The following is a 12,582-nucleotide window of genomic DNA, read 5'->3' on the forward strand; positions in this document are numbered from 1 at the left end:
CATGGCGAAGGCAGCGCGGTGGATCTGCCTACGGCCGTGATAGATTTAATCCCAAAAATCCCTCATAATCTCAGGACAACATCATACGAGATATGTAGTGGGAAAATTAAGCTCTGGACACCTCGTTGTCCGCGCCGAAAGATCTCTTCTCCAATGTACCATCTTCGTGCACCTCGTTTGCACCCTCCGCCTTGTTAGCGATCTGTTCAAGGACGTCATCACCATCGAAGAGGGCAGCGGTTTCTTCAAGAGTCCGGTTCTTAGTCTCAACGAGGAAGAACCATAGGAAGATGAACTCGACAGCGAGCCAGCAGACGTATACGATCTAGATATGATCCGTTCAGAAAAAAAATCAGAACAAGCTCACAGCCAAAACTTACGTAGTACTTCCATGACAGGGCGTCCAATGCAATTGGGTTTACATATTGATTAAAAATGAGCGTAATAGAGATAACGAAGTTGAAGATGTTGAAGCCCTTTGCACGAATGTTGAAAGGTAGAATTTCCACCGTGTAGGAGACGATGAGAGGGGTAAATGCTAGGTCGTATGCCGCGTAGAAGAGGAAGATAAAGGCGATGACTGCGTGACCGGCAGCGGCACGACCATGCTCGGCGTATTCCGCGAAGCAGATAGCTTGTGCCATGTAGAAGAGTGTCATCAAAGACGCCGAAAGTAAGAACAAGAAACGACGCCCAAGTTTATTGACCATGGTAGCAGCGAAGACGGCCCATGCCAAGTTCCATATTTGCAAGATACCGTTGATCAGCAACTGAGTGCTTGAGCCGGTGATACCGATCTGATCGAAGACCTTATTGAGGTAGTACGAAACAAGACCATTGCCAGACCATTGAGAGAAGAATGCAAGAGCAACGATGATGCGCATGCGCTTCCTGTTGCCGGGAGTGGCAATAAGAGACTTCCAACCGACATTTGAGGCAACTAGAGTTTATGTGTAAAAGTGCTCATTGTAGCGAGCAAGTAAAATAAAACATACCAGCGTTGTCATACTCGAGAGCGGCTTTGATCTCCTGGAACTCATACAAAACCAACGGGTCTTGTCTGCGGAAAGAGCTTCAGGTTGCGAAATGCGGTCAAAATAATGCAACTCACTCATTGCCATCAGCATGGTAATAGGCGAGGGTCTTAAGAGCCTCAGCATCACGACCCTTTTTGATCAACCAACGGGGTGACTCAGGTCCAAATAGGACAAGAGTAAACTGCAGGATGGACGGGATGCCTTGGAGGAGAGAAGGTATTCGCCACGCCCATGTGCTGTTAATCTTGAAAGTGCCATAAGTTGTCCATGCAGCGCTAATAATATCTCATCAGCGTCAAAGATCCGTTGCGCGGATTCACGCGATCGGACCCACATGATAGATCCAGAGTACCAAAGGGAGTTGTATAGCGAGGTCAGGGGGGCACGGTACGTGGGATACGAAATCTCGGTGACCAACATTGGTGCGGCGTTAGCTAAACATAGCGTGTCAATTGATTCGTTACTTTAAGTTGTGGCGGCCTGTACTAACCGGCAAAAGTAAGACCAAAACCAATGAGGAATCGAGCGCCAATGAACATGCCGACGGACTGAGCAGCAGTCTGTATGGCAGTAGCGACACACATAATTGTTGCACCAAAGAAGACTGTCCTACGGCGACCTATGCCGTCAGACATGTAAGGGGCAAATGGGTAGCCTGCTAAAGAACCAATATTCTGCGCATGATTAATCATCAACAAAAATTATCAGCGCAGGTACAAAAAAACAAAGCTCACCTGAATGGCATTCAAGAGACCAAGTTTAGATCCAGAGGGGTAGTCAAAAGCGCTTTCCCACTGAGGAAGGGACTGCAGTCCATTCATCATACTGCCGTCATACCCATTCGTTGAGGAAGTGATGAGACTGAAGAAAAGACGATCAGCAGAAGGACGACAAAAAGAACAATTCAACGCACAGGAGCACAATCCAGGCGTTGAGAGTGATGAGTCTATCATACATTTACATCAATGCACGATCAGGAGTATTCAAACGACGGTTGCTTACCGCTTGTTGTTGTACCACTTCCTCCTCTCATCAATGAGATGCGTAAATGAAGCGTCTTGTCCGCTGGTAGCAGTAACACCACCCATGATTCGCGATAGTGAGATCGTCAAAGAGGGAAAGATCACAGATAATCATTCGGAGAAGCTACAGGTACGTTTTATGCAGAATGGCGGGCCGCCGGATATAGTCGGGCAGGTGACATTTTTTCCAGAGGTACCCCGCTGTGCATTCCTCTTTTTGTGTTCCCAGATCCGTGCATGTGTAACTGAACGGAAAATGGTAAGCTTAACAAGTTGACAATCAACACCCACAGACTTTGAAGGGGGCGATACGCCGTCACGGGGAACATTGACGGCCGGATTAATGGAATGACGTTCCCAGCGCTCCTAACATTATTGACGAGTCGGGAGGCTTTTCCTGGTGCCAGGTCCCTACTACCCCGCATTTTTCCTAAAAATAAACTCACTAAATGTTTTTAGCATATCCTACTCGTAAGCCAGTGCCTTGATCCGAGTGAAAGCAAAGCTTGGAGTGCGGGCGAAACGGAGCCTGCGCGGAAGGATCTCCTGCTTGCGCCCTACGCAAGTACTGTTGTTTCGTCAATCGAGTCGCGTCGTTCCACGTCACGGTGGTAGTAATTATCACAGGACGAGCAGTCGGGGTTTTCTACATGACTTCAGCCGACCGTTTCCCAAGATGTCCTATTTTTCTTCTCGGATCCGCCTAGCATTCCTGGCTCAAAACTGCACAAACAAATAAAGTTCTTAATACTTACTGCTCTAGGTATACTAGCAGGCAGTTGGGGTTTCGCACCGTGACTCGGACGCGTCGCAAGAATTTCTGAACTCAGACCGCGACCGCTGCACTGCAGCACGTGGAAAGCTCCCCAGCGATCCTACAAGCGAAGTTCAACAAAGCGGAAATTTGGCGGAAATAAGTACTTATGCCATTCCAATATTAATGAGCGGCACTACTTGGGGAATCGCCGTAGTACACCTAGTCTCTCTTAGGCAGTTAGTCGTTTCTTTTATAGTACACCCGGTGTCGAACTAAGTAGAGTTCCAACTTTCAGTAGCTACAAGGTAAGAGTCTCTGTAGTCCATCTGTACTTCTCTTTAAACTCAGTACTCAGTAACCCTCGATCCGTCCTTGGGGAACATAATTCAAGAGCCATCACCCATGTTCCATTAGATCACGAATGGGGAGCCGGACGCACTAGTACATACTGCATTGATCGAGCGGTGAACAGCGATCGTGGATAGCATGTGGCAATGGAACCCACCTTGCATACATTTTTGGTCAGAGCTATCTAAAAATCTATGAGATGCGACCTAAAACCGTCTTAGCATTTCACTGGCTGATACCTCACTTCCCCCGGCTTGATCACGGATAGGCCCACTCTCCATGATGGGGGTAGGCATGTCGACCTTCTTTCTTCTCCCGAAAGGCACCCCGAAATTGCTGGCCAAGCTCGCAAGGGTGCTAGTAGCGGATATAGAAGGTGCGCCTGAGAAATTACTAGACGCCAATGGCGAGGATCGGGGGACATGGTGAGAAGTAGTTCGGTGTCTGTGAAGAAAGATACTGGTCATCCCTTCGGACAATGAGCCTTGCGGGGAGGGCGGTTCTCTACTGGCTGAAAATTCGTGTGGAGGAGAGATAGAGGATGGATCGTGTTCCGTCACAGCGGTAGTAGCCACTGCTTTCACAGTAGCGGGAGAAGCAGATGCAGATGCAAGTGGCGGAAGCCGCACCGCGGAGAACCTAGAGGACGAGGAACCGCGGGATGCGCGCGAACCTGGGCGCAGTGGAGATGATACATGTGGAGGATGAGTTAATGACGCAGGCTGTTGTGCATTCAAATCAATTTGTTGTGGAGGCGGTGAAGGGAGAGACGGTGGCGGAGGGGTAGTGGGGGGAGAGGCATCCCGTGACGGTGCAATAGTTTCCAGTAGGCTCTCAGACGGGGCTTGAGCAAGTAGACGAGACAATGAAGACGGACCAGTGACTGGTGTGGAGTTTGCTCTTGCCCTGATGGGGAAGGACGATGATGTAGGAGGCTGGGTAACACTGAAAGCACTCTCAAATTCAGATTGGGGTGGCGCTGGCGGTTTGCTAGGAGGAGGTTCGGGCGGATCTGAGCTTGTCTTGCGGTCCGTTTCAGGATCCGATAACGCTGAAACCTTTCTGACAGCAGGTCTCCGCTTATTCATCTGACCTGCTTGAGTCCAGTCCTCCACTTCCAACATGTAGTACTTTACACCGTCGCCTAAACCATATGGATTGCTGGAGGGGTCCTAATCGGGTTTTGAGTATAAAAATAGTCGCATGTCCCACGTGGTACGCACCTTGCTGTCGACAACACGTTCTGTTATGGATGTTATCCGCGCCACTATCCATTCTCTCGTTTTCAGCTGCTCGGCGAGGTGGCCAGTGGCCAAAAGGAAGTAATGCGGAAATGAAACTAGATGTCGAGAACAACGTCAGGAGAAGTTTCATCCGCGTAGTAACATAGCTACGTACCGTTAAATGCCGCCCAAGGCTTTGAAATAGAATTCCTAGTCGGAAGGAACAGTGCTAAATCCCCTTTGGCGAAATTGCGGAAAGAAATCTTGCCCTTCGCGCGTTCTCGATATTCCTTGCATTGCTTCTGCCACTTCCGGATAATGGAACCCGTTCTGGCCACTGCTTCCAAGAAATGATCATGATCGAAGGCGCGTAATGATTCCAGGGCACCCAGAAGATCTGATGGATCAATCGGAGAGGGCTCGTCGGTTTGTGCACCAGCACTATGCCCATGCCGTTGGGTGGGCATAAATGCAGATTCGGCCAGTGGCTGTGCCTGCTTTGACGAACTGGGGTGACTGGTGAGATTGTGCACAAGAGAAAGCGTCTTGCAATGAGAGTTTCGGAAAGCAATCGCGACGTCGAGCATTTGAGCAACCAGGCGACCACTGTTTTCCAATCGATGCTCGTAGTCAGATTGGGAAGCTCGTCCAGCTGTCAAGTCATCTCGGAGAATCCTCTCTACGTGCCTTGCCTCCCGAAGCTCATGCTCAACCCGTTGAAGTTCCTCACGCAAACCCATGGCGTCTGCGTTTGTTAACTCGGTTTGTGAGCGTGCCTCCTTCAGTTGCCGTTCAGTATCTTCAAGCTGTGCTCTGAGCTCCGAGAATTGGTGCTCGAGAACAGCCCGGTCGCCATCAGCTTCAGCAATGTGATCCCGCATGATGCGATCGTGCTCGTTAGCCTGCAACCGAAGTAATCTATCTTTCTCCATGTTGGAAATCTTTAGCGCTCTGTTCACCTCCTCGCATTCAGAGCGAGCGGTTTGGATCTGGGTCTCCATATCTTCCCCTCTGGCACGTGCCGCTTCCAAGTTCCGCAGAGTGGTTGCTTGCTCCTCGACCAGCTGAGCAACTTTTAACGCGTTCCTAGCTTCCAGTGCTTTCACTTCGTCCGCTTGCGAACGGACCTGTGATAAGTCCTGCCTCATGACTTCGACCATACGTGTCTGTTCCGTCGCATCAGCGAGTGCTAGAACACGTTCTCGCCGCTCTTTTTCGAGATCTTCGGCCAACTCCAAGTTACGGCGCTCCAGTATTCGTCGGGCTGCAGCTTCGCTTTCAATCTGCGCTTTGGCTTGGTGCAGCTCGCGCTCCAGTACATCCGCGCGTTCCCTCTCGGAATGAGATGTGAGTTCAGTAGCCTGAAGGTCGCTATGGACTCGATGGATTTCAGCCTGCAAGGCCATCCGCTCTTGCTGTATCAACTTTTCCTGGTTTGCCTGGGCTGCTTGCGTTTCACGCAGTTGCTCAGCCAATTCCTGAAATGCTTGTTCGTCCGCTTCTGTTACTGTGAATCGTGTTGGCGCACATATCAAAGAAAACGAAAGATATCGACTTACGCCTTCTGCGTGACGATGACAATCGTGACGCCGAAAGCACTTGCACAAAGTCAGCTAGAGGAATATTTGGCGATGTCTTTTGCTTACAAGAACGTTCAGCAATACGGTCGAATCCAGCCTCCAGGTTGTCCATCTTAGCAATGAGCTTATCCACTGCAATTCTCGCCTCATGCACTGAGCCCATTGCCGCAGGGTCTGAACCTGACCGCGACCAGGACTCCAGATCGTTCAGGACTTGAAGCAGCGCTGGAATTCCACTATGAGTTTGGCGACGTGGAAGTGGAAAAAAACAATACCATCAATGTCTTCTCTGTTCAACGAATACGACGGCTCTTTGCTACCAGAAGGAGAGAAGTCGATGGTCGGTACAGCATCATCCATTCCCTTTGTATCGAAGGGTAGTTGGCCGTGCACTTCCCCCCTGTATACCTGTCGACGCTTCCGCTCACTTGCACTACACCCTCGTCAAGAACTGCAACATTTAATAATCGTGGGTTTCACTTACGACAGCTTGGCCATTACTTCTAAAATGCTTTGCGCTCGCTGATAGAAAAAGTGAGCTATAGTAAAAAGATCAGACATGGGGTCACGCAATACTGCGTTGACTCACCAAACTCCTTGCGTCGTACGATCTCAACTACAGTGGCGCCATATGCATACAGCATATTGTGAAGCCTCTGTATGTGCGAGAAGCTATTCTTTGCCCTGAATTTACCTTGCAGGTTAGAAAGCGTCGTCGGTAACTGCACGATGTCGATATTCAAGGCGCTGATTTGCCGAAGGACACCTATACATTGTTCGGTATAAGCGTTCTGTAATCCGTCAGTAAGGGCATTTTCATCCACTTTAAAGACGAACCTTGGCTTTCGTCACGTCTCGTACTTCGTTTCGCAGTGCAGCATCGAGATGTTTCAGCTCTGAAACATGATTATCCTGTTATTGCATCCATGAAACGGACATACCACGAAGAAGGTTATCTGGGTCCGTGGCAGGACTCTCGAGAGCTGCTGCAACATCCGACGCCTTTTCTACAATCTCCTGAGCCCGGCGACATGAGGCATCCGCACCCTCCAGAATTCTATGCACGAGTGAGATAAACATACTATCATAGAATCAAGGAACACCAACTGGGTATTTGCGACTGTTGCGCGCACAGTATCAGTTCCATTTGTTAACCTGGCCGCTGACTTCTCAGCGTCTTGAAATTGTGTCCGAAGCTCCTCTATACCAACGTCATCATCAGAAGGTCATCCCAATTTCTTCCAATTACGTACCATGCGTCCTCGCACACGCGTCGGCGACCTGCCTCATCTTCACATTCGATACATAATCACCCAACGTCCTCGGCCGTTCTCCATTTTCAATCGCATTTCTCACAGCAGGCGACATAAACTCAACATGTATCCTCACGCGACTTATGATTTCCAGGTCCGCATCCAGACCTGCAAGGAGCGCAGCCTGGCGCTCGAGGTCCTTACGGGCCGTCATAGCGATACCATCGAACACGTCGGCTATAGCGAGGACATTCAGTTCGAGGCTGCTGCATGCAATTCGTGCTGCTTGATGTTGGCGGTGGAGGGTGGCCGCTGTATGTACGATGTGTTCGAGGTGAGTATGCGTTGTGCGGAGGTAAGATGCAGCGAGTTGTGAGGGACGATAGGGAGGTGTTGTAGAGATTGACTCTGTGATACTTTGTTGACGTCAAAATGTCAAACCTTGGCTGTAGTCACGCACCTTCAATCGGTGGTTGTAATAGCGGAGTGACCCTCAGCTCGTGAAGCACATCGTTCAAGTCAAAATCCAGATAATACTTGTTGAAAACATAAATAGTCTGTTCAGGAGTTAATAATTTCCGCTTTTCGAGGAAGAATACTGGCTTGCCTGGTCATGGGCACCCACTAGCTCACGAACGTTGTCAGTACGCAAGCGTGTGCCATCCGAAAGGTATGCCAAGATGGCGTCCTGATCAACACCCGTCTCTTGGTGCAAAAAGGCCTCGAGGCTTCCTCGCCTAGAAATCAACTGTCAGCGCGGTACAACGCTGGGCCTAGGCGTAGACAGACCTCTCAATGTCTCGTAAGTTAGCATTGACCTGTTGTTTGATGTAAGTGTGGTACCGAAGTGCTCTGGTGAGACATACCTGATATGATTCGCCGTCTTCCGCACGGCATATCTGAATCATTATCCTGGTGTACTGCAGACAATATTATGGTTCGACGTTATGTTGCCTGCTGCAGACTTGCTAACAGGCAAAGTGGCACGGCCACATGATGTAAACGCTCCCGTTAAGGAAAAACTACCCCTAACTGCATGCGATCGTAATATTTCATCCAATAAACAAAAAGTAATTAAAACAGTAGTAAGCCTCCGGCTATATCGTGTCTAAATGTCCTCCGAATCTTCCTGATGTACATCGCTTTCATCTGTAGTCTCTATCGAGACAATCCAAAATATGTCACCAGTCGGCTGCCCGTCACGGCGTTCCTTGTCTTCTGGCTTTCTCCGTTTGCAGCAAACGAACCTCACAGGATGTCTATCCCAGTACTTCATGAGGTCGAATGACATACCACCTGGAAGCCTTAAGGCAAGAGTCGGATTGAATTGTAGATACCCATAGCAGAAATCCGTCGTGATTTGATCCTAAGGTAGTCGTCAGCATGCAGCAATTCAAATGATGTTGAACGACATACTTCAGGTCCAAATACGATCTCCTGACGATGCTGAGGACTACTGAAGTATGACCTACGACCGCTTGTAGTCCGCAAATCTAGGGAACCTAGATTTCTGCTTCTTCATCTTCAAGTGCGATTTTTCAAGGGGCAACTTAAGTGATTTTTTCACTGAGGCACCCAACGAGCCAGGCATTCTCGAGAGATTAGATGAAGACGAGGTAGCAGATGGTGAAATCGACGATAACGACGAATATGGGGTCAGAAACGGAGAGTTAGATGAAGACGAGGTCAGAAACGTAGAGCTAGACGAATTCGAGGATGCAATGGCAAACTGCAACTGCGAGGTATCCTCCCCTATTGATTGCGACGGTGGAAATGAGGGGGACAGTGAACTCCGACCGTTTACACTCCAGTAAGGGTGAAGCTCGAACGTCATCTAATCTTTCGTGCACAAAATAGGGCATCGTTGCGATCAGTGGTGAAAGGGCCCATGGCTTTGTCTCTGACATCAAATCATGTTCCAAGCTAGCATCAACGTATCTAAAAGTCGTTATTAGTTCCGGTCGCGTGCTCCACATACGATAGTAGCAGTTGAACGAACACAATAACACACTCACTTCATGAATTTGAGGGCCACACCAGCACCCCAAGGCAGCTTCAAACGTTTGTCGAACGTGTTTCCAAACATAATATCATCCGCTGAATTCGCTTGAAGGAACCGGCCTGACATATTCACCACACAACAGCTGTCAGCATCAGGGTAGACGAACAATAGCCGAGGAGCTCAAACGCACCCTGAACCTGAATACTCCACGTTATCCCTTTCCTGTCCTCTCTATCAAAATACTCCGCGGAAAGCTCTTCGCCAGTGGGATTGGTGAAACCTTTGATGTTAATGGCCACCTTGCCTTCGAACAGTTCTGACGATATATCGTGCGCTTTTCCGCTGTTCACTTTATCTGTGATACAGACGAGCTTGTCCATGGACGGTCCAACGCGTACCCGTAAACGAGAGTGAAACATGGCGGTTGGTCACAAGGAATGAACGGGTAGCAGAAAAGGGGCAGTGCACATGTGACAATAAGGTGGTGCGCAGGATCTCAGTCGTTTAAGGGTTTTAGAACAAGAAAATAAGACGTAAGACCAGCTTGCCGTCGTCGTGGTTTTGGGATGAACGTATCATGCCAAGTGTTGGCCATCTCAAAATGACATGAAGAGGTTGGAGTTGACCGTATTAGGAAAGTTGCTGTCCGTTGTCTTCGCGATCGGAAAGATATTATACAGGATGTCGGAAATCCTTGCAAAGGACATCCGATTGACATCTGCCGAAATGAGGAGAGGTTCAGAGCACCTCAAAGTCATCGATGACGTGTCAAAATCGAAACTACCGATGTCGCCTCCGCCTCGGCGCCCAACTCTACATTATAAGCGCTCAAGAAGATTGATCACAGCAACAGGGTGTCCACCATATTATGGAATAACAATAACAGTATACACGAAAAAGCAATGAATGCACAACGACCGTCAGCTATCAGCACAATAATAGGATAGGGGTGAGTAATAGGTGACGCTGTGAATGTGTAAGAAGTCCGAGTGGTAGTCTGCGCGCTCAAGTAGATCCGCAGGAAAACTAAATAACCCCAAAATCGATGAAACCCGAAAACCCAACTGATTGTCTCAGACAACAGATTGGTCCTACTCTCCCACTGAAACCGATAGTACACCCACGGCGAGCAGCACAGCCCAAGCCCCTCCCACGTTCGTCAATTTTGGCGCTGACGAGGATGCCACGGTCGTACTTTGCGCGTAAGACGATCCACACGCATTGTTCAGTTTGTTTGCCGCATCCCCGTAAGTAGCTTGTAATCCCGTCAAGCTGGAGGCGTTTGAGCTGGTCAGAGCAGCCGAGTACATCGACATGAGACTCTTAGTGCAAGAGGTGCAAGCTCCGTTGGTGATTTTGGGCAGTGGTTGTCCCAGGGGTAGCTGGTAGAAATAATAGCTGGAAGGGTCAGAGCTCGCCACTGCTTCGACATAACAGTATGCATTTGCCACGGGATCCACGGAACACGCTGCATCCCGCATCAAGTCAAATGCTTGTAGACCTACGTAAAAGTGTTTCGTTATCAGGACCCACACCGAGCATCGCTAGTATCAGATCGTACCTATCAATGCGCCGACTGCCATGAGATTTTGATTGTTCAAGTCGGTAGCACATGAAGAACGTAGTGCCGATACAAACCACGCCATGTTCAGGTCACATTGACTCTGGGAGATGTCAGTGTTGCACGTCCCCCAGATATCTGTGTTCACGGCATTTATATCGTCTTGTATCTGCTTACGCCACAGTACCGAAGAAGTGATATTAAACAGTCTGTCGAACGTCATCTAGGAAAAAACGCACCTTTATAAATGCTTGAGAATGAGTGAGCAAGAGTGAGAAAGGACGGCAGGATCGTAAAGCATCTGTCTGTGTCATATTAAGGAAGAAATTGTAGCAGGATGTGGTCGAGAAATTTGATGACAAAGTTGTGTCATAGGGCTGGGGAAACGGGGTTGGCAGAGTTGGATTTGTTGGGACAGTGGGGGCGATGGTGGTTGAAGGTGTACTTCTCTTCGTGAAAGATGGTCTTGTGTCAGATAGTACTGAGAGCTGCGATATGTTCTCGATAGGTTTGTGCTTCTCATGCAGTGACCAGTCGGTCATGCTTTTGGCCCACGATTTCCATTCGTGGGTCGAGGTTGGTGAAAAAGCGTCAAACGCTGCTGGATGAACAAAACAGCGTGTGGAGACTGCGATTGAAATGAGAATTATTGGCACCAAGATGATCGTCCAGCGAACAGTAAGGGTATATTTTTGTTTGGATTGGAATGAACGTATGGGGGACGCAGTTGGGGTAGCGGGTGTGGGGGTATCGTTAGTCATTTGCAGCTTTTGCGATTCAGAGCTTTGAAACCTTGGGGACGGAAGAGGAGAAGGAGGAGGCGTAAACATTTATGATATCTAATCGCTGAGATATAGGTGTAAGGAATGTTGATAAAAAAGAGTGTGGATGTTGACTTGACAAGATCACCGTCAGAGGCGACCTGTGCTGTGTCGCTGTGTCAGAAAAATAAAGAAGGTTGTCAGCGTACACGAATAGCTCTGCGCTGGCACTCACTTTTAGGGGACGTAGGTGGTTGGTAGGAGGAGAAGGGACACCAAAAGTTTAAATCTTAAGGTCGAGGGTTAGCGCTCGCGTCCATTCAATGAAACCCGACGGGGTAAAAATGTAACGCGGCCGAAATTCAAAGTCTTCGAATGACGAGGATTTAAATTGCCACGTCTCACGAGTGATCACACTCGTTCTCATGATGTCGTTCCTCGTCGTAAGTCACCTGCTGAACTTCGCTGATTTGCGGTGATTTTCAACCTATTCAAGTGGAACCGTCCCAAATCTTCGTTCCCCATCTCCTTCTGTGAATTCATTTCTTGAACTTCTTGGTCCTTTTGTTATTATTTCCTCTTTCAAAATTGTTCATCTTTCCCTCCTTTCGTCAGTCTGGACTGTGGTCTAGACCGCTCTGGCCCCTCCCGACACAAACAATCCCACTAATATTTAAGTCCGGACTTCGTACCTCGCACGGAACCTTGAGAACACAACCATAGTATCCAAGCTAATGAGAGGGAAATTGCTATTATAAGTAATTGTATGACTTTTCAATCTGGAATTCCTCGTGTCATGACTTACTGGCAGTCTATTCACGCAAGCCGCCTCGTAAATACAGACAGTTAGTGATAAAATACAGGCAATAGATGCACCGTGTGGGTTTTTCCGTGCGTCGACTTACTGCTTCTCTTTTCACAACAGGTTAATGAAGCTTCGTAGGTGAGTGATCTTGGTCCTCATCAGCTATGATTGGCCCAGCTCCGCCGTGACGGCGACGGTGTCACTTGATGCTCGTTCTAACTTCTAACTCCAAT

At 48.7% G+C, this 12,582-nt stretch overlaps 4 protein-coding genes across 4 annotated transcripts; all 4 read right to left on the minus strand.

Moving 5' to 3' along the window:
• Positions 1–106: 106 nt before the first annotated feature.
• Positions 107–2,125, minus strand: EDB91DRAFT_1250147 (hexose transporter; the record flags this gene model as incomplete). The annotated part of the gene is made up of 9 exons (XM_041323191.1): positions 107–325; positions 381–940; positions 996–1,060; positions 1,112–1,312; positions 1,372–1,471; positions 1,528–1,711; positions 1,772–1,898; positions 1,951–1,983; positions 2,040–2,125. 9 exons carry the CDS (start codon positions 2,123–2,125, stop codon positions 107–109), a joined length of 1,575 nt encoding a protein of 524 aa, XP_041175537.1.
• Positions 2,126–3,370: 1,245 nt separating this feature from the next.
• On the minus strand, positions 3,371–8,128 carry EDB91DRAFT_1238114 (putative peripheral membrane protein; the record flags this gene model as incomplete). The annotated part of the gene is made up of 16 exons (XM_041321669.1): positions 3,371–4,336; positions 4,388–4,503; positions 4,563–5,894; positions 5,947–5,985; positions 6,034–6,192; positions 6,243–6,400; positions 6,452–6,506; positions 6,557–6,758; positions 6,805–6,863; positions 6,909–7,024; positions 7,075–7,168; positions 7,221–7,628; positions 7,681–7,777; positions 7,828–7,957; positions 8,010–8,038; positions 8,087–8,128. The coding sequence occupies 16 exons, from the start codon at positions 8,126–8,128 to the stop codon at positions 3,371–3,373; spliced, it is 4,002 nt and encodes a 1,333-aa protein (XP_041175538.1).
• A 117-nt stretch (positions 8,129–8,245) lies between these two features.
• On the minus strand, positions 8,246–9,988 carry EDB91DRAFT_1143079 (uncharacterized protein). The gene is made up of 6 exons (XM_041319074.1): positions 9,413–9,988; positions 9,236–9,341; positions 9,005–9,158; positions 8,723–8,967; positions 8,637–8,697; positions 8,246–8,586 (listed from the first exon to the last, which is right to left on the minus strand). Exons 1-6 carry the CDS (start codon positions 9,639–9,641, stop codon positions 8,329–8,331), a joined length of 1,053 nt encoding a protein of 350 aa, XP_041175539.1. The 5' UTR covers positions 9,642–9,988; the 3' UTR covers positions 8,246–8,328.
• Positions 9,989–10,313: 325 nt separating this feature from the next.
• Positions 10,314–11,613, minus strand: EDB91DRAFT_1055802 (uncharacterized protein; the record flags this gene model as incomplete). The annotated part of the gene is made up of 3 exons (XM_041313957.1): positions 10,314–10,723; positions 10,784–10,952; positions 11,023–11,613. 3 exons carry the CDS (start codon positions 11,611–11,613, stop codon positions 10,314–10,316), a joined length of 1,170 nt encoding a protein of 389 aa, XP_041175540.1.
• Positions 11,614–12,582: the final 969 nt, after the last annotated feature.

This window comes from Suillus paluster, assembly GCF_016628075.1.
Source record: "Suillus paluster strain FC165 chromosome Unknown EDB91scaffold_40, whole genome shotgun sequence".
NCBI classification, from domain to species: Eukaryota; Fungi; Basidiomycota; class Agaricomycetes; order Boletales; family Suillaceae; genus Suillus; species Suillus paluster.

Bases quoted from the DNA above. Each gene is read 5' to 3' on its own strand.
- EDB91DRAFT_1143079 (XM_041319074.1), bottom strand. From the start codon at position 9,641: ATGTTTCACTCTCGTTTACGGGTACGCGTTGGACCGTCCATGGACAAG. The intron at 9,342-9,412 runs GTGCGTTTGAGC...TGAATATGTCAG, and splicing joins GTGGAGTATTCAGGTTCAGG to GCCGGTTCCTTCAAGCGAAT. The intron at 9,159-9,235 runs GTGAGTGTGTTA...AACGACTTTTAG, and splicing joins GTGGCCCTCAAATTCATGAA to ATACGTTGATGCTAGCTTGG.